The 20,791-nt window shown below is 40.1% G+C and overlaps 1 protein-coding gene across 4 annotated transcripts in view; it reads left to right on the top strand.

Moving 5' to 3' along the window:
• slit2 (slit homolog 2 (Drosophila)) overlaps positions 1–20,791 on the top strand; it is a 455,515-nt gene that overhangs the window by 421,477 nt on the left and 13,247 nt on the right. For all 4 annotated transcript variants that reach the window (XM_072252964.1, XM_072252963.1, XM_072252962.1 and 1 more), the window contains 6 exons: positions 2,247–2,340; positions 6,527–6,664; positions 7,044–7,284; positions 8,249–8,379; positions 16,562–16,716; positions 17,483–17,771. In XM_072252964.1, the coding sequence (XP_072109065.1) occupies positions 2,247–2,340; positions 6,527–6,664; positions 7,044–7,284; positions 8,249–8,379; positions 16,562–16,716; positions 17,483–17,771 (1,048 nt within the window). The remainder of the gene's footprint in view (positions 1–2,246; positions 2,341–6,526; positions 6,665–7,043; positions 7,285–8,248; positions 8,380–16,561; positions 16,717–17,482; positions 17,772–20,791) is intronic.

Here is a 20,791-nt window from a genome sequence, read left to right as displayed (position 1 = left end):
TTTGATCCCCATCTACATCCTTGGACAAGTCTCCTTTGCACCATTATGGTGGATGGTGTTCTTGCTCTCAACATGCATACCATGGTCAAGAATGTGCCGCAGAGGACTAAGGCAGGTAATTCCATCCCTGACCCTTTGAACCCAAGACCTCTTGTGAAAACAAATGAGATTTCTGTTTTAATTTGTTTTCTTTATTTGATAAATTAAAATATTTTAGTTCAGAAAACATTTCAGAAAATTTACTTGTGACGACTGGCGATACTTCCATTTTTATTTCTGTATGCAACCCATATATTTTATTGTACATAGAACAATTATCTGTTTTCAAGCACACCCCTGTCTGTCCTCTCGTGCCTTTTATGCGAAGGAACCTTGATGTTGAACGTGTTACCTTCATTGAAAGGTCATTGGCATCGTTCTCCCCCCTCCCCTTGCTTGAGTAGATCCCATAACACGTGTTCAGCATCAGGGACAGAGAAACAGGATGAGGACCCTTCATTGGGACAAGTGTTTTAATAACACTGAAATAAATTGAAACACAAAACTATAGCCACATCTGAGGAGAGAAGACAGAAACTGTGGGTGATAGAATGGCTAAGGAGTCAGAGAGGGATTTTAGTTTGTTGTTGTTCCTGCATATTCAGCAGAATCCAGCAAGGTATCCTGGTACAGAGTTCCTTTCCTCCCATAGATACTGCTCAACCCGATGACGTCTAGCAGATTGTTTCTTGCTCCAGTTTCCAGCATTTGCAGCCTCTTGTGTCTCTAGCAAGATTTGCATTGGGAATACATTGCAGCAATTCGGCTTTCTTGGTCTTCAATCGTGTTTGATATGGTGTAGTCCATTCTGATGATGACTGTTGGGGAGGTTATCTCCAACACATTCTGCACAAAATCCTCCCAAACCATAGCAGAACAGGTGAATCAATGCCAGCATCCTTTCTCAGACCAATGTCCCCTTCACGGAGAATCTAATCCCACTCAGCCAGCTCCCATGGCAGGCTTCATTATTTGAGTGTCTGACTCTTGACTCCTCATACTGACACACTAAACAACAAGATGGCAAAAATAATGGAAATAGGTTGAGGATGTTTTCAAAGTTTCCTTAAAATATAACATTTTCTTCAAACTCATGGGAATTCCCGGTTCAAAATAGAAAAGGGGTTCCTGGGATGGTGATCAGAACCTTGAGTTTTTTCAGTAGGAGCTGACAAAGACCAAATGAAGGTGCACAGAATGAACAACACAACCGCCTGCACCATCTCTCATCTCCTGCCCTACCCCTGGACAAATCTGCAAATCTCAAATTGGCATTATTAATCGCATCTGAATCTATAAAATAAGAGTGGAAGCAAGTTCTCCTTGACTCTAAAAGGGCTATGCAAGTAGATTCCAACACCACCTAAATCCAAAGTCAGTTTCAGACAGACTCCGGATCGATTTTAAAATGCAGATCCAGGGAGAATGTCCTCTTGGGACAGTTTAAGAATGACAGGCATAAAATAATAACTCATAGCAATTATTTACTTAGTATGACCTTCATAGATCACTTAGACTCAATTGCAGAAAAAGAATATAAACGAGTGACATTGAATAAAGTACTGTTGAATAAATCTGGAATAGTTTGACAGGAAGTCGATCCAATGGTGCAAGCACCTGATCTGCTTGTAGGGAATGGCAAGGAGAAGGGAGAGCGCTGAATACCTCGGCATGTGTTACTGTAACTAAGTCAGTGGCTTCATCTGTTTACCATGACAGTTCACAAAATGATGTAGATAATACAATGAAAGCAGACATTTGTATTGCTTTCCTCAGTTGAAAATTGAATTGATCACCCATTTAGTTTTAAATAACTGGGAAATTTGGTGTGTACTGGAGAATAAACACATTAAGTGGCTTGTACCTCAGCCCCGTCTATTGGGAGTGCAGGTGTCGTCTGGCTTTGGTGCAATCCATCGTTTTTCACATGATTGAATAACACGGTCCTTTCAGGAATCACCCAGGAAAGATCAACAAAGAAAAACATTCAGCATTTTGTTCCGTATAATGAAGCCATTCATCACGTCAACTCCATCAGCAGCTTTGAGAAAGATGGAGAATATCTCAGCCTTTTTCTGCTTAAGATTTAGAACTCATAGCTCCCACACGATAATTTAGATCTCTTTTCTGTTACACTATCGTTAATTTTAAGTCTCATTGCAACGGTGGGGGGATAAATTTGTAGCCTTTTTCTCATTTTGTCATAGGTGAACTATGTGAAGAGAAACTGGACTTCTGTGCCCCGGAGCTGAACGCCTGCCAGCACGACTCCAAATGTATCATGACTGTCAAGGGATTCAAGTACGTAGAGGGATTATTTGTTGGATGACTGAGCTGTCAATTTTTGGTCACAATGTAATTCCTCTGTTGACCAGTGAAAATGAAGAATTTACAAAATTTACACTTAAATTGGACATTTGCATGCTACAAGAAAGGAGGAGACACCTTGGGACAGAGTTTGGCCATTGTTATTTTGTGTTGACAGCCACAGAACGTTTCTGAGTGTAGCAGAGCCAGCCTCTGAGCTGCTTACTAACAACTGAGTCTGGCTCAGAGGAGTCCCATCACATGCACGGGAGTGAGCTTATACCTACTGTAATGAATGATTTAAAAGAGATCTCTCAAATTTACTAGTCTGCCACACACACACATATATAATCTGTACCACATACATATGGTAGCAGGGCCATTTCATGCTTACATTTATAGTTGCACTGTATTTAAAGCCTTGAAAATAGATGAAATACTGAATGTACTGAGTTTCAAACCTTTGTGTACCTTCTCATTTTAAAGAATTATAGTGAGTTTATGGAACTTTATTCTCTTTTGGTTTTCTTTGACAATGTTACATAGGTTGTCAATAGAAGAAGGGCTTTCAGTCTATTTGTGTCACTAAGAGTCTCCATATACTATACATCATCTCTTGCTGTCAATGTGTCCTTGTGTTTCTGTCTTCTTCACATACTTAACCAACTTCCCATTACATACTTCCTTCAACTTCATGTAATGGAAAGTTTCACATTTTCAGTAGTCTCCTAGTGAAGAAATTTTTCCACAATTCATCATTTATTAGTCTGCCTTATTCTTTATATCAAGAACCTCTGTAATTTTAAGAACTGCTACCAAACAATTTCTTAGCTTTCCCATATCAGGTGCAATGAATAATAGCCTATTCAATCTTTCCTGATTATTGTGTCTTCCCAGAATTTTTATCATGTTTGTAAATAATTTTTTTCATTTCCTCCATTGCCTCAATGCCCTATTTATAATATAGAGAATTGGAGGAAGTACCAAATAATGTCCAATCCAGGTCTGATATAGGTTTAAAATTCATTCTCTCCTTTTAATTTATTTTCCTTGATCATATTTGTTAAATAATACAGCAATATGAGATATAAGTTGTGTGAACAAATGACATTTTAAAGCCTTCATTGCAGCCTTTATGAGAGGAAAGTTGACGGACTATAATGATAGGTACAACATTAAAAGTAAATCTTAATGAAAAACTTAGTGTGTCAACGTAAAAACATGGTCTGTAATTGAACCATAAAGCCAAAGCTCCCATACTTTAATCTCTAGCCTGTTCAAGGTTTTCTGATTTCTCCAGAAACAGCAACCGGAAGCTATATTACTGAGTTTGATATCTTAGAGGATTGAAGATAAAAGTAGGACAAAATTAATTAACATATATGGACCCCTTCGAAAAATAAATGCTAGCCTATTGCCCTATAAAGGGAAGGCATATAGTAGAGCAAAAATTAGTGTGAAGTTAGAAGATTAGGAAATTTTTAGGGAGAGAACAGAAGGCAACTAAAAAAAATATAATGGGAGAAAAGATGAAATATAAAGATAAGCTAGCCAATAATATCAAAAATTATATCAAAAGTTGATTCAGATATATAACGAGCAATAGAGATGCAAGTGTATATATTAGACCACTGGAAAAAGACACTGGAGAGATAGTAATGGGGGACAAGGAAATGGCGGACAAACTGAATAACTATTTTGCAACATTCTACTCTGTGGACAACACTTGTAGTACGCTGGAAGTTCAAATATGTCAAGGGGCAGAAGTGAGTGCAGTTGCTATTACTAGGGAGATGGTGATTGAGAACTGAAAGGTCTGAAGGTAGATAAGTCACCTGGACCTGATGGACTACACCCCAAGGTTCTAAAAGAGGTTGCTGAAGAGATTGTGGAGGGATTAATAATAATCTCTCAAGAATCTGAAAGATTCTGGCATTTTTGCAGAGCACTGGAAAATTGTAAATGTCACTCTACTCTTCAGCAAGAGAAGCAGAAAAAAGGAAATTGTAGGTCAATTAGCCTAACCTCAGTGGTTGTGAAGATGTTGGAGTTGATTGTGGTTTTGGGGTACTTGGAACCACATGACAAAATAGGCCATAGTTAGTATGGTTTCCATAAGGGAAAATCTTGCCTGACAAATCTGTTGGAATTCTTTGAAGAAATAACAAGCAGGATAGACAAAAGAGAATTGGTGAATGCTGTGTACTTGGATTTTCAGGTAACCTTTTGCAAGACGCTGCGCATGGGGCTGCTGAATAAGATAAGAGCTCATGGTATTACAGGAAGGATACCAGCATGGATAGAGCATTGGCTGATTGGCAGGAGGCCAAGAGTGGGAATAAAGGGAGCCTTTTCTGGTTGGCTGCTGTTGACCAGAAGTGTTCCAGAGGGGTCTGTGTTGGGACTGCTTCTTTTTATGTTGTATGTTAACAATTTGGATGATGAAAATTGATGGCCACAGTTTCGGGAAGTGTATGGTCAGGAAGTCCTCATGCAATATTCCCTGAAGGTTAATTCGCAGGTTGAATTGGTAGTGAGAAAGGCGAATGCAATGTTTGTGTTCATTTCAAGTGGACGAGAATACCAAAGCAAGGATTTAATGTTTAGGCTGTGTAAGGCACTGGTGAGGCCTCACTTGGAGTATTATGAGGAGTTTTGGGCCTCTTATTTAAGAAAGGATGTGCTGACATTGGAGAGTTTCCAGAGGAGGAGGTTCACGAGGATGATCCTGGGAATGAAAGGTTTATCATATCAGCAGTGACTGAAGGCTCTCAGCCTGTATTTACTGGAATTTAGAGAATGGGGGGGGGGGTCTCATTGAAGTCTTTCAAATGTTGAAAGGCCTAGATAGAGTGGATATGATGAAGATGTTTCCTTTGGTGCAGGAGTCTAGGACCAAAGGGCACAGATTCAAAATAGAGTGGTGTCCATTTAGAAAAGGGATAAGGAGGAATTCCTTTAGCCAGGTGGTGGGGAATTTGTGGGATTTGTTGGTGCAGGCAGCTGTGGAAGCCAGGTCATTGGGTGCATTTGAGGTGGAGCTTGATAGGTTCTTGATTAGTGAGGGCATGGAATGTTAGGGGGAAAAGGCAGGAGAGTGGTGTTGAGAGGAATATGGATCAGCCATGATGAAATGGCAGAGCAGACTCGGTGGGTCAAATGGCTTAATTCTGCTCCTATGTCTTATGGTCTAAAGACAAGATGGACTTTGCAGAGTAGATTAACATACATGGCAAGCTGGTACCTATGAAGTATTCAGCATTTCAAGGGAGTTGGTGAGAGTTTTGGATTAAAAATTTTTGCCCACATTTCAAGTGGTGTTAATAATTATTTTAAACTATAGCATTAGTGTACTCTAACCCAGTCTCCAAAGATTTGGAGACTTTACTGGAATAGATTTTGGAGAGAGCACAATGTGCTGATGCTACAATATGGGACCTTAATTTGTAATGAATTTCTTTGCATATAAATATAAATTTGAATCACAATATATCAAATGGAACCTTGCATGAAAAGTGATTTTGAATTTTTTGTTGAAGGATGCAACTCTCACCTATATTATGATTGAAAGGTGTACAATTATTAAATAAGTGGTTTATGTTCACCACCATTCTGATGACACAACATTGCAGTTTGGATAGCATCCAACTCGAGGCAGGTGCTGTCGTAGTATTTCCTATCAGCCTGCAGGTACATAATAACTTCTGCGTGCATACCTGTTGTGCATGATATACGCAGCATTACAATGTCCCCACAGATTTCTAGGCTAATCTGTATTCAGAGCAAACATTGCTAAACTTCCAGTGAAGGAATACAGAAACATTTAAACTGAAATTATAGAGGTTATGATGATACTAAATAACCATAATATATTCAACCTGAAAATAGTGCAGCAAAACCTTACTCCTGTTTCCCCTTTATATTTGTAGGTCTGGAAGATTGTCTGGTTATTTTAATTGGAATTATTGTATCTATTCCTTCGATGGTGAATCTTTAAAAAAAAGTGGTTTTTGCACCATGGAACTCCAAAGTCCAATAACGTAGATTTCTTTGGAAAGTAAACAAAGTCTACTCAAACAGTATACAAAAGAATAAAATAGAGATGTGCCTTTTCAAAGAAAACTTTTGTTGAATATTTTACCTGCATTTTCTATTTTGGATTATACTTTCTCTCTTACAGATGTGAGTGCACACCAGGCTACGTTGGAGAACACTGTGACATTGACTATGATGACTGTCAGGAGAACAAGTGTAGAAACAATGCACAGTGTATCGATGCAGTCAATGGGTATACCTGCATTTGTCCAGAAGGCTACAGGTAGGTCTGGGCGCAACTCACACAAGAAATATAAAGGATTTTCCTAAAGTGCAACACACACTTGTCTGTGAATTGAAAATTGATACAGGGTGTGATGGAAAGGCTTTTGAACACATGGTCTTGCTGTGCTTTTTCTATTGTGCACGCTATGCTGATCTCTATGTATGGTAAAAATTTGCGACAGTTTACCCAGGGCACATCATATCTTCAATATATGTTTAAGATGTCAAAGATTTTTTAGCTTCTATACTCTGATTTCCAAACATTAAGTCCTGATGGCTCAGTAAATGTTCAGTCTTGAACTATTGATTGGTTATGTGTTCAGCATTTTTTAAATGCAGGAGCACTAAGTCAGGTTTCTTGATTTGCTCTCTTTCAGTGGATTATTTTGTGAAGTGGCCCCTCCAATGGTTTTGCCACGCACCAGTCCCTGTGATCATTTTGAATGCCAGAATGGAGCTCAGTGCATTGAGATTGGAAATGAGCCTGTTTGCCAGTGCTTACCTGGATATGAGGGCGCCAAGTGTGAAACATTAGTCAGTGTGAACTTCGTGAACAGAGATTCTTACCTACAGATTCCTTCACCAAACGTTCATCTACAGCCCAATATCTCTCTCCAGGTAAGGAAAATATATCCCACTTACACAAATATTTGAGCATTGTATTTATAAAGTTTCAGAAACATGAAATTTTAGTCATTGAAAAGTAACTACTACTTGAGAAGTCTATCAAATGGACACATTCAGGACTCCAGTTTCTCAACAGCATTTTTAAAAATACATCTGTTCTATAGAATCCTCATCTTCCTCAATTGTGTGATGTCAGAACTGGACTCATGTTGCAGCTAAATGAATACTCTACTTCCTCCTCACAGTCCACCTTGCTTTCAATTTTGGTATTTCCTGATAGGCAAAAGGCTAACTGAGGCATCAGGGCTGCACTTCTATCCAACTTAATTAGACTGTACTGCCTTGGAAGCAAGTTGTATCACCAGGAGAGGTGTTTGTAAGCCAAGGGTACAAAGGGACGTGAAGCTGAGCTGGATAAAACTGTGATGTAGATCAATCACTATCTCGCTGAATACAGAACAGGATCAAGGATCGACATGGTCTACTCCTGCTAGGGTCTTTCTGTTTACCTAAGTTAACGGTGTTAGGTGTGGTTTAGTAATGCCCAGATCTCAAGTATCAATATTGCCAAATGAATCTGCAAATTATCAGGAGAGTGCATTGGTTAGTGCTCTGCTGTTTTTTGAGTCACTTCCATCATGATTGACTTACGTGGAGCAAAATGTAGAGAAAACAATCTCAATAGGAACAGAAATTACTTCTTCAGGCAAAAAGGGAAGCTTGTCATTCTGGTGTAATAATAATATTTACACTTAATTGGAAGCACTGCTTTATACATTTGTCATACAAGCTTTGAAATATCTGCTAAGTACTTTTGAAAAAGGATTCATCAAAGCCTTTTAAGTTGATTGAAAACTTTCACATGTAGGGACCTTCATTTCTTACATTTTTGTTTCTAAGGGATTCTATCTCAATGAAGACCAAATAGCTGATATTTCTATTTGACAATCCCCAGGTTGCTACAGATGAAGACAATGGGATCTTGCTGTACAAAGGAGATAATGATCACATAGCTGTGGAGCTCTTCCGTGGGCGTGTACGTGTTAGTTATGACACAGGTATATATCCAGCATCTGCCATTTACAGGTGAGTGACATCCACAGCCTGCTACACTGAAAAATTAAGATACATTATGCAAACAATTATGTTAGAACCAGCATGGCAAATAATCAAATTATTTTTAATGGGAGGTGTATTTTGTAATTTCTTTCTTCATGGGAGTGAGAGACATGAGTAAGGCACCTCATAGCTTAATGAAGACGCCTAGTAAATTTCCCTCCACTTCATAAGATACAAGAACACAATTAAGCCACTTGGCCTATCAAGCCTGTTCTGCTAATCAATCATGGTTGATTTTCTTCTCAATCCCATTTTCACTCCTTTTCCCCATAATCCCTAACCCCCTTACTCATCAAGAACCCATCAATCTCTGTCTTAAATTCTTAAATACACCCAATGACTTGGCCTCCATAGACTCACCATCCATCAGTCTTTAAAACATTACTCCTCATGTTAGTTTTAATAGGACATCCCTTTATTCTGAAGTTGTGTCTTCAGATTCCAGACTCTCCAAATAATGGAAATGTTATCTCTGCATTCACTCTATCCAGGCCTTTCAGTATCCAGTAGGTTTCAATGAGATCCCCATTCTTACTTCTGAAATCAATCAAGTTCAGGCTCAGAATCATCAAATGTTCCTCATACGTAACGCCTATCATTCATAGGATCATACTTGTGAACCTCCTCTGGATTCCCTCCAGGGCCAGCCAGCACATCTTTTCTTTGATATTGGGCCAAAAAATTCTCACAATAATGCTCACATTCCACCCTTGCGAAGTTCTATAACATCTTCACACTGAATCACTGCAGCATTTCTGGCTACTATTTAACCACTGAGAGTAAAAGACCAGTTCATGCCCATTGAAACCAATTAGTCAACCAGGTAGCCACCTTTTACAGAAGGCCCATTATTGGTCAAAATTGCTTTAAATGTGTAGTACAGCACCAACTATTCATTTTAGCTTGCTTCCAAAGTTGTATTAACTTCAGTAAAAATTAACATTGCAAGTAGAGTGTCAGATGAGGTCATGACTATATCATAGGGTTATTATAAGTAACCATGAATGCATTCCTACCCATAAGACTTACACACATTAGTTGAAGCAGAATTTGAATGCAGTTCAAGAAGAAAACAATTATTCATTTACAGGAATGCCAGTGGCCAGAAATTCTTCAAATTAGTTTAGGAGATGTGCACTGCCACTGGATCAATATAAGGTTCTAAATATTGCCTCTAGCTCTTCTGTGTTCCTGCTGAGAGGTAGGGCAGAAGTCCAGTGGAAAATGGGAACCAGTTGTGTTTAGTGCTGAACAATTCCCTAATTTACTGGTTGATGGGAACTTCCCTAGCACTTCTCAGTCGAAAATGGAATGGAATGTCAGAGCAGGTCTGGAGGCGGGCTCTGGCCACGTGAAACATTCCTAATTCCTCAGCTTCCTCTGAACCCTGGATTATATATGGAAAACTTTACACTGAGTGACTTGGGTCATACTGGCCTCAGGACAAAGTACCTCACCAAGAAGAATCCAGACTGAGACTGGAGAAAGCACAGTTCTTTCTCCCCCCTGAACTCTTATCACTTCATTCAAATATTCAGACAAGTTTCAGCTGGAATCCATTTGTCTTTTTCTGAAAACTCATGACGAATTGATGCGGTTTCTCTAGATCAGTTTGTTCCAACACTTATTAGAATTGGTGATGCTCTGATGGATTATTGATTCTGACATATTCAGAATTGTTGCAATCATACTGTAGCAATGAGCAAACGTTCCCAAACGTACAAATGGGCTACATTTTACACATTGACAAGCAAGAGAGAAAGCCAGAAATGATCAACTAGATATTTCAAGTAGAGTACATTTCCGAATGATTGGGGGATTGACGGCTGTGTGGAATTGGCTCAGAAGAGAAGTTTGAGACTGTGAGTGCATCAGCTATGATCATATTGGCAAATGTAGCAGCATGAGGGGTGAGGTGGCCTCTTTCTGTTTCTGCATGTACGCACATCCATGGTTCTTGTTTTAGGAACCGTATATCCACTTAATGGGAAATCAGTTGTTATTCCTTAGTACCATTGACAGTACTTCAGTGGTTAAATCAATATGGATATGTATTCTGAGATGTGGTTCCCCTACTCTGCCTTCTCTATTAGTCCATTCCCCATTCTGGCTCCCTTCTTACCCCTTCTCTTCTCACCTGCCCATCACCTCCCTCTGGTGCCCCACCTCCATGCTTTTCTCCCATGGTCCACTATCCTCATATTGATTCCATCTTCAGTGCTTTGCCTCTACCACATATCACCTGCCACCTTCTCACTTCATCCACCATTCTTCCCCCTCACCTGGTTTCACCTATCACCTGCCAGCTTGTACTCATTCTCCTCGCCCCACCATCTTATTTTGGTTTTTCTCCTCCTTCCTTTCCAGTCCTCATGAAGGATCTTAGCCTGAAATGTCAAATGTCAACTGTTCATAGATACTGCCTGACTTGTGGAGGTCTTCCAGCATTTTGTATGTGTTGCTCTGGATTTCTGCAGAGTCTCTTGTGTTTATGGTTTGCAATATAGTTGGTCCAATTTGGGGTTTTGGAATTTGAATATCCAATTTTAAGATGGTAATTCTCCATCACAAGCAGTGGCTCCAAGAAAGCATGTTCCTGTTATGGGGCCCAGCTATGTGCAGAAAGAAAAGAAAATTCTCCTCTCCGTTCCTGTCCCTTCCTCTCCTAAAAGGAAGCTCACGACACGTTCTGCATTGGTAGCAATACATAGCAGTCTTTCTTCACCTATGGGGTTAGCAAGTTGTTCAACTTTCAGAAGATGAAGTGTCATCAGAGCTGTAGGTGATGCTGTGCTCAGTGGGTGGCTGCCCATCCATTCCTTTTCATTAAGAGAACCAATGCAATCTCAAGCACATAATGCAGCAAGTTCATAGCAATGTTGGTCAGCCCTGATTAGTACAAATCCTCAATGAGACCATATGAATGGAAACAAATAGAGTGTAGTTCTAAGACTTTAAAAAGAGTGAACATATATCTTACATACTTGTAACTGTTTTTGTACTAAAATCTAATGTTGATAGTTCATTGTGAAACTAATCTTCAGATGTAGTCTTGCTGAAGGAACAGGCTACAAGCAATAAGCTTGAACCTGGCTACTTCTGAGTAATTCCCATCCAAAGTAATCCAACCAAAGAAGACTGGTATTGTCAGAATTTATCGCAGAGTCACAAAAGAGAGGAAAAGAGAAATGTTTTGCAATAAGGCATTAATTAGACAATTCATCACTCATGTACAGAATTGTGACAGGTCCTTCTGGCAATATATTGGCTTGCATAACACAAAGATACTGCTAATAATTAACTCAAATAGAATCCTTTGACAAGCCTGTCATTCTTAACATTTATCATTTATTACCATGTTTTGAGTCACAGAGAAGATTACAGTGAGTCTTTAATATGATTCCCATTCAGCTGAAGTCTGATATAATTTTTCCATGCATAATTATGCCTAAGTAATTAAACAAGCAGAATGAATATGATTTGTTTAAAATATTTTTTAAAATGTCCTCCAGATTTAGGAAATTCTGAAAGAACACCAGAAATGGTTAGTGGATTGACCACATCTCAAAGTTGTTAATGATGCATCCTTTGCAGAATGACTATTGTTCTAATTTAGAAAATATGACAAACAACTTGGGCATAGCACGTTCTGATAAAAAAATACAGTGGATTCCAGTTGATTGGAACACATCAGGACCAGTACATTGGGCCAATTAAGTGGCTGCCCCAATTAGCTGAAATTTCATGGAAGTAGTTATAAAGGAATAAAGAAGGCAAACTGCCATTTAACTGAGTAACAAATTATGTATTTAAATGAGATACAGAACAAACTATAACACTATCAATGCTACTTCAAAACTATAAAACTGTGAATTAGTTCCTATTAGTTATCAACGGAGGAATTCATCTGGTGTACGCTGCTGTGTATGGGATGTTCTGGGAGGAGTACCACCTCTGGTAAGGGGCTTGTCGTGTCCATTCTGTGGCAGTTCACTCACCTTTGGTCCCAGCGGACGCTCATCTTTCACATGTGGCTTCAAGTAGCTGTCTGTATGCGACAGTGGTCGCACCCTGGTACACCGCTTCCAAGGGCAGGCTAAAGCTGGCAGACCTCATACCCTGGTGAAATAGGGACATGCCTCTCCTAGCATGTGAAGTCAGCTCCAGTGGACTGAGCAGATGAGAACAAGAGTAAGATCCAATGGCTAAGAAGGTGGTACTGCAATGCTTCATGGAGAGCGAAGGCATGATAAAGCACAGAAGTTGTCATGGTCTCTTGGTACCAAGGAAGACCCCAGTGTGGGATGACTACTTGTACTCCTGATCCAGACTTCTGAGATTGAGAGAGTAAAACTGTCCCAGTGCAACAGCTTTTCAACTTTTAAGAACTCTCCTGCTCAGGTTTCACTGTCATCTTCGGATACAACAGATAACCACACATTGTTGTGTTCTTTTAAATGATGGTAAATGAACAAAATCAGTGCAGACACTTAGTGTAGATAATGGACTGCCTTCATACTATGTTTTCGATAATTGCATCCTGCAAATCTCCATTTTCACTCCTGGCGATTTCTGGCATCTCCAAGCCTGAAAGCTTGAAACCACAGTTAACAAAACAATTCTAAATAGTCTTACTGCTTATTTCTCACCAACTATCAGGGCCAAAAATCACTGCTTTGTGAACACAAACACATGCAAGTCATGCTATTTAAAAACTGTTTGCTCTAAGCACAGTGTAGTGTCTAATGTTCACACAAGTTCACACGACTGATGCTAGTTAGAAACTGAGAACAGTTACAGTTTCATGTAACAATTAATCAGCATAGTGTCCCAAATAAACAAAAGAAATCCCAGTTACTTTCCCAATTAGTTTATGTTCTTTAAGTGTTGTCCCATATGATAGTCTACTCAGATTAACTGATGGACCAATTAACTGAACCCACTGTAAAGTGACAATGACTAGGTATTTTGTTCTAGTCTGTTGAAAGAAGAATAAATATTATCTAAGACATCTGGAGTAACTACTTAAAAATAGTGACAAAGAATTTGTTGTGTATACCTAAGAAAACAGACAGGATTCCTCCAGCAGCTTGGAGCTCTCTCACGAATGCTGGAATGGTGTATCTGCCTAGATTTTGATGTCCAGGTCTCTTGAGTGGGAATTCAAAGTCACCACCTTCAACTTTAGAGCGGAATGTGCTATCAACTAAGTCACAGGTTTCACCATCCATAATTATGCTGAGTCCATTATGAAGATGAATCTGATCTTGAAACATAGAACCTAGAATAGTACAGCACAGTACAGGCCCTTCGGCCCACAATGTTGTGCCGACCCTCAAACCCTGCCTCCCATATAAGCCCCCACCTTAAATTCCTTCATATACCTGTCTAGTAGTCTCTTAAATTTCACTAGTGTATCTGCTTCCACCATTGACTCAGGCAGTGCATTCCACGCACCAACCACTCTCTGAGTAAAAAACCTTCCTCTAATATCGCCCTTGACCTTCCCACCCCTTACCTTAAAGCCCTGTCCTCTTGTATTGAGCAGTGGTGTCCTGGGGAAGAGGCACTGGCTATCCACTCTATCTATTCCTCTGATTATCTTCTACACCTCTATCATGTCTCCTCTCATCCTCCTCCTCTCCAAAGAGTAAAGCCCGAGCTCCATTAACCTCTGATCATAATGCATATTCTCTAAACCAGGCAGCATTCTGGTAAATCTCCTCTGTACCCATTCCAATGCTTCCACATCCTTCCCGTAGTGAGATGATCAGAACTGGACACAGTACTCCAACAAGTGTGGCCAAACCAGAGATTTATAGAGCTGTATCATTACATCGCGACTCTTAAACTCTATCCCTCGACTTACGAAAGCTAAAACCCCATAAGCTTTCTTAACTACCCTATCCACCTGTGAGTCAACTTTCAGGGATCTGTGGACATGTACCCCCAGATCCCTCTGTCCTTCCACACTACCAGGTACCCTGCCATTTACTTTGTACTCTGCCTTGGAGTTTGTCCTTCCAAAGTGTACCACCTCACACTTCTCCGGGTTGAACTCCATCTGCCACTTCTCAGCCCACTTCTGCATCCTATCAATGTCCCTCTGCAATCTTTGACAATCCTCTACACTACCTACAACACCACCAACCTTTGTGTCATCTGCAAACTTGCCAACCCACCCTTCTACCCCCATATCCAGGTCGTTAATAAAAATCATGAAAAGTAGTGGTCCCAGAACAGATCCTTGTGGGACACCACTAGTCACAATCCTCCAATCTGAATGTACTCCCTCCACCACGACTCTCTGCCTTCTGCAGGCAAGCCAATTCTGAATCCACCTGGCCAAATTTCCTTGGATCCCATGCCTTCTGACTTTCTGAATAAGCCTACCATGTGGAACCTTGTCAAATGCCTTACTAAAATCCATATAGATCACATCCACTGCACTACCCTCATCTATGTGCCTGGTCACCTCCTCAAAGAACTCTATCAAGCTTGTTAGACACGATCTGCCCTTCACAAAGCCATGCTGACTGTCCCTGATCAGACCATGATTCTCTAAATGCCCATAGATCCTATCTCTAAGAATCTTTTCCAACAGCTTTCCCACCACAGATGTAAGGCTCACTGGTCTATAATTACCTGGACTATCCCTACTACCTTTTTTGAACAAGGGGACAATATTCGTCTCCCTCCAATCCTCCAGTACCATTCCCGTGGACAACGAGGACATAAAGATCCTAGTCAGAGGCTCAGCAATCTCTTCCCTCGCCTCGTGGAGCAGCCTGGGGAATATTCTGTCAGGCCCCGGGGACTTATCGGTCCTAATGTATTTTAACAACTCCAACACCTCCTCTCCCTTAATATCAACATGCTCCAGAACATCAACCTCACTCATATTGTTCTCACCATCATCAAGTTCCCTCTCATTGGTGAATACCGAAGAGAAGTATTCATTGAGGACCTCGCTCACTTCCACAGCCTCCAGGTACATCTTCCCACCTTTATCTCTAATCAGTCCTACCTTCACTCCTGTCATCCGTCTTTTCTTCACATAATTGAAGAATGCTTTGGGGTATTTCTTTACCTTACTCACCAAGGCCTTCTCATGTCCCCTTCTTGATCTTCTCAGCCCCTTCTTAAGCTCCTTTCTTGCTTCCCTGTATTCTTCAATAGACCCATCTGATCCTTGCTTCCTAAACCTGATGAATGCTGCCTTCTTCCACCTGACTGGATTTTCCACCTCACTTGTCACCCAGGGTTGCTTCACTCTCCCATTCTTTATCTTCCTCACTTGAACAAATTTATCCCTAACGTCCTGCAAGAGACCTCTAAATATCGACCACATGGCAATAGTACATTTCCCTGCAAAAACATCATCCCAATTCACACCCGCAAGTTCTAGCTTTATAGCCTCATAATTTGCCCGTCCCCAATTAAAAATTTTCCTGTCCCCTCTGATTCTATCCTTTTCCATGATATTGCTAAAATATGTTTAAAACATATTTAAATAGACTGTATTTGGGCAGACAGGTTCACAATTTCACATCCATAATTCTTCACTCCCTACATAAGCTCCATTTTCTGAAGTCCCTCTATACCAGGGGTTCCCAACCTAGGAACAATGGACTTCTTGCTTAATGGTATTGGTCCATGGCATAAAAAAAGATTGTGAACCCCTGCCCTATCCTGCTATATAAAAGTAAAAAACACTAAGTCACAATCTTGAAAGACTTCAACACTCTCACTATCCACAATCTTTTGGAGCAGAGTTCTAAATTTGCACTATGCTTTACTTAAGAACAGCGTTTCTGAGTGTTGTATCTAAATGTTTTCAGCCTGGAATAGTTTCTGTATCTAATAAAGTGACCAATAAATGTATGTTCGTGGTCTTCTTCTGCTGTAGCCCATCCTGCCCTGAGTTAGTGCGGATGGAAACATGGGCAAATAATAAAGTATGCTTTCGTTAAAGGATCAAGTGACTAATCTACAATTTACATTGTATTAAATTAAAGCAAACAAATAATTTTCAATGTTACTAACCACAAACGTATGACCACCATTCAAGTAAATCTACTTGATTTTTGGTGCAATATACAATGTAAATTATCCATTTAACTGAGCTCCCTTGTTTTTTTTTCTGCAGTGTGGAAACAATTAATGATGGTAACTTCCACAATCTGGAACTGGTGGCAGCTGATCAGATGTTGAGTTTGGTGATTGATGGAGGAAATCCGAAGAGTATCAACAACCTAGCCAGACAATCCACACTTAATGTGGACTCCCCTCTCTATGTTGGAGGTATGGAGTGGCTCCAGAACCTTCCTTACATTTTACACTGATGAGCAAATTCCTTCTGCATGACTGCTTTGTGTAATTTTTCACAGTTCTGGGCAAAGATCACAATCTGCAGATAATTATAAAGCGAACAGGATATCAGGCATTATATTCCATTTTATTAGACAAAAATATATTTCTAAGAAACAGAAGTTAAATGTTATGAATTAGTGATTACAGTGATGTGTTTGCAAAATAAAATACAACCCTTTGCACACAATACTTACTGAATAACTCTCTTGGTAATTTTGCTGAAGGCAAACGAAGGATTAGCAGATTTACATGTGAGGCTAACCTTACCAACACAGTTGCACAAAAATAGCCCTGCATTGATTGAGCGGTTGTTTCTACTTAAATGATAATTTCTGAGAGTCCTTCTACAACGACCTTTGCCGTAGGTTTTAGTTCTCTGTGTGTGATTTTTCCAGTTAAGGCTTTTATCTCATAATGGGCACCACCACCTTAGGTCACAACTAGAATATTATACTGTATACACAGGTTGTTGGTAATGGGTTTCTAATGCAAGTTAGAAAATGCATGAGAAGTGTAGGTTAAAAGAGGAACAGGAAATGGATGATTTCAGCAATTATTTGCTGAAGGGAATGAATCTTATAAGTTATTTTGGCTTACAAATCTGAATATGTTTTAGCACTGCTATGGAATTTCAGTATTAGCACTAAAGTGCTTTTGCTCCATAAAATCATTCACCACATTTTGGCTGTTTTTTTAGGTATGCCCATCAGGACCAACTTGGCAGCTTTGCGCCAAGGACCAGGTCAGAATGGTACCAGCTTCCATGGCTGCATCCGCAACTTGTATATCAACAATGAACTGCAGGATTTCAAGAAAGTTCCAATGCAGACTGGCATTCTGCCAGGCTGTGAACCCTGCCAGAAGAAGATGTGCCAACATGGCACTTGTCACTCCATCAGCCAATCCAGTTTCACTTGTGAATGTGAAGGAGGTTGGACTGGGACACTTTGTGACCAGCAAACCAATGACCCATGTCAGGGCAACAAGTAAGTGACTGTGCATCTGTTATTGATAGTCTTAAGTGAGTTAAATGCATCTTTTTATGTTCATCCAAATGGGTGATATAAATGCTAGTGAAGGGGCTGTGTTACCATTTTTGTTGACACAAGATGCTGGAATATGGAGAAACACACAAGATGCTGGAGGAACCCAGCAGATCAGGCAGCACTTATGGGAGAAAATGAGCAGTCAATGTTTTGGATCAAGACCCTTCATTTGGTGTGGTGACTCCATTGGAACATCCACCATGCTGAAATATACAGTGATAGTATGTTTAGTGAGGTAGTCACACTGCACATAAAGGCTACACTGCCAGGAAGGTACCAAGCAAAGTGGGAGAGGCAATCCATTTAGATATCCCCCTCTCCCAGCAACTCTTTTGGAAACTCTTCAGGCACATGATCTCTCAGGAGGGATACAGGAAGACTCAGGCTCACGGCACAGGGGCCTACCTACTGAAAAGGAAAAGAAGAAGGCAGGGAAATTCCATTGCAGGAGAATATAAAGGTGCTTATGCAGCCATGAATATGACTCCCAGATGACTAATTGTCTCCCTGGTATTAGAGTCAAGGATGTCACAGAATGGCTGCAGAGCTTTCTTGAGTAGAAGGTTAAAAAATTAGTGATTGAATAACATATTGGCACCAATAATTTAAGTGCAAAAGGACCGATGTCTTGCAAGCTTGAATTTAGGGGTTAGCTGATAAGTTACCAAGTACAGAGTCGAATGGTAGTAACCTCAGAGTTACTTCCAATACTGGTGCCAGTGATGATAGAAGACAATAAACAGATAAACGTTTGGCTAAATAAATAGTATAGGAGAGGGAGTGATTTAGATTCAAGGAGTAATATATCTGGTTCTGGAGGTAGGTGGGGCCTGCTTCATCCAGGTAGGCCCAGAACCCATCCTTGTAGAGTTGTTTGCTCACAGTGCTGTTGGGGAGGGTTCTAGGAAAGGATTAGAACTTAGCAGTTTGACTCAGGAGAGAGAAATAAACCAGGATAGAGGTGGAAGAACATTAGAGAAGGCAGGGAAATCAAGCACAAGAGGCAAATAAGAACACAAGACAAAATAAATGTAAGGTAAATAAAAACACTGGCCAATAAATTCTTTTGAAAATGTTGCTTCCTAGGATTTTTTTTTGTTTGTGATAGACCACTTGAAGCTGACCACAAATATAATAGCAGACTACTTGTATCACATAGGAATTTAGAGAAACAAAAAATTGACTTCTATTGAATATAATGCATTTAATTGCATAATAGTGTTGACACTTTGCAATAGCTCAACTAAGCTGAAGATGCTTTGTTGATGATTTTTGTTTGTGCTCAGTGTCTGTGACTTCTCGCTTAAGTGTCCACAATAATCAGCCAGCATTGATAGATTCCAGTTGCCCTGATACTATTTCTCCATGAACGCATTGTCCTGGTGAAACCTTTCACCATGCTCATAGCTGACAGTGCCAAGTTTTGCAGCGAAGAAGTCTAAATGGAAATGCAAAAAATAGATATTCAGTGACATGTTGCACTTGTGGTTTTGTATGCTTGAAGCATGTTGTCAATCTGCTGCATGTGGTTTGTGCTCTGTAGTTGTCAAGAATATTTTCAGCAACATCCTTGAATGCCTTCCATGTGATTTTCTTCAGTCTCACTAGAATTTCATAGAATTGCCTGTCATTGATGACCTGTTAGATTTGTGGACCAACAACAATGCCGTCCTTGATCTTGGCATCAGTTATTCTGACCTGAATCATAAATTGAAATAACAAATATAGGTGATTCCAAACAAAAAGTGTGTGTGATAGGGAAATTTCATGGTGATTTTCATAACTAGCAGCCCCAAATCCATAAAATACACGCAAAAGTATTCAGGAACCAAAACCTTTGTTATCTTGTGAAAAGGACAAACGAAAAGGCTTTCTATCTTAATACACAATATATTTGTAATAAGGTAAATAATTAGAGGTGAATGGATATGATCCTATGGACATTATGGAGACATGCTTTATATGATTATGAGAACATGCCGTCCCCTTTTATTGTCAATTAGCAATGCATGCATTAAGAAATGATAAAAATGTTTGTCCAGAATGATATCACGGAAACACATGACAAAACGACTTAAAACAAAAACCACATAATTATAACATATAGTTACAACAGTGCAAAGCAATACCGTAATTTGATAAGAACAGACCATAGCACAGTAAAAGTCTCAGAGTCTCTCGAAAGTCCCATCATCTCACGCAGATGGTAAACCTCCAGCGCCGCCAACTTGCCGATGCAGCATCCTGGAAGCGTCCGACTCCAAGTCCGTCCGAAAAACTCCGAGCCTCCAACCACCTATTCGACACCGAGCACCATCTTGGCCAGGCGTTTTGACCCCAGCCCCGGCAACAGGTGATACGTAAAGCCGAGGATTTGGGGCCTTTGTCTCCAGAGATTCTCGGTCGCACAGTAGCAGCAGCAGCAAAGCAGGCATTTCAGAAGTTGCTCCAGATGTTTCTCTGCAATTCTCATGGCTGTCCCCATCAAATCCGGATTGTGCACAGCACCCTAGTTACACACATTGATATTCATTTGGTACGGCCGCGTGCGCTGCGTCGTGCCGCCATCTTCTCCTCCCTTGCAAGGGGTTCAAGGATATTTGACTACTAGGGATGACAAGCAGGAAGGAAAAGGTGACATTCACTAATGAGAAATGAATAGCAGACACCTTGTAGGAAAGGGTGCAAATCAACAAATACTGTGTTGTGTAAAATGAGCAGTGCAATTATTTAGGAGACCTCATGTAGATTGTGTTGATTAAGTTGGAAAGGGTAGCACTGAAAATTAATCCCCAGAGCTCATTAGGAATTTTTTCCTAGAGAATTATGTTATAGAGCCAAACCAGGAACAAGCTTTCTTGGATCTGTAACGGGTAATGAAGCACATTTGATAAGTGGCCTGAGAGTGAATGAATCCCCTAGGAGGTAATGATATCATTTGAGGGAAAAAAAATCTTGGG

This window comes from Mobula birostris, chromosome 3 (assembly GCF_030028105.1).
Source record: "Mobula birostris isolate sMobBir1 chromosome 3, sMobBir1.hap1, whole genome shotgun sequence".
Classification (NCBI taxonomy): Eukaryota; Metazoa; Chordata; class Chondrichthyes; order Myliobatiformes; family Myliobatidae; genus Mobula; species Mobula birostris.
Note: the sequence above shows the minus strand (reverse complement) of the source record. Positions and strands in the feature narration are given on the sequence as shown.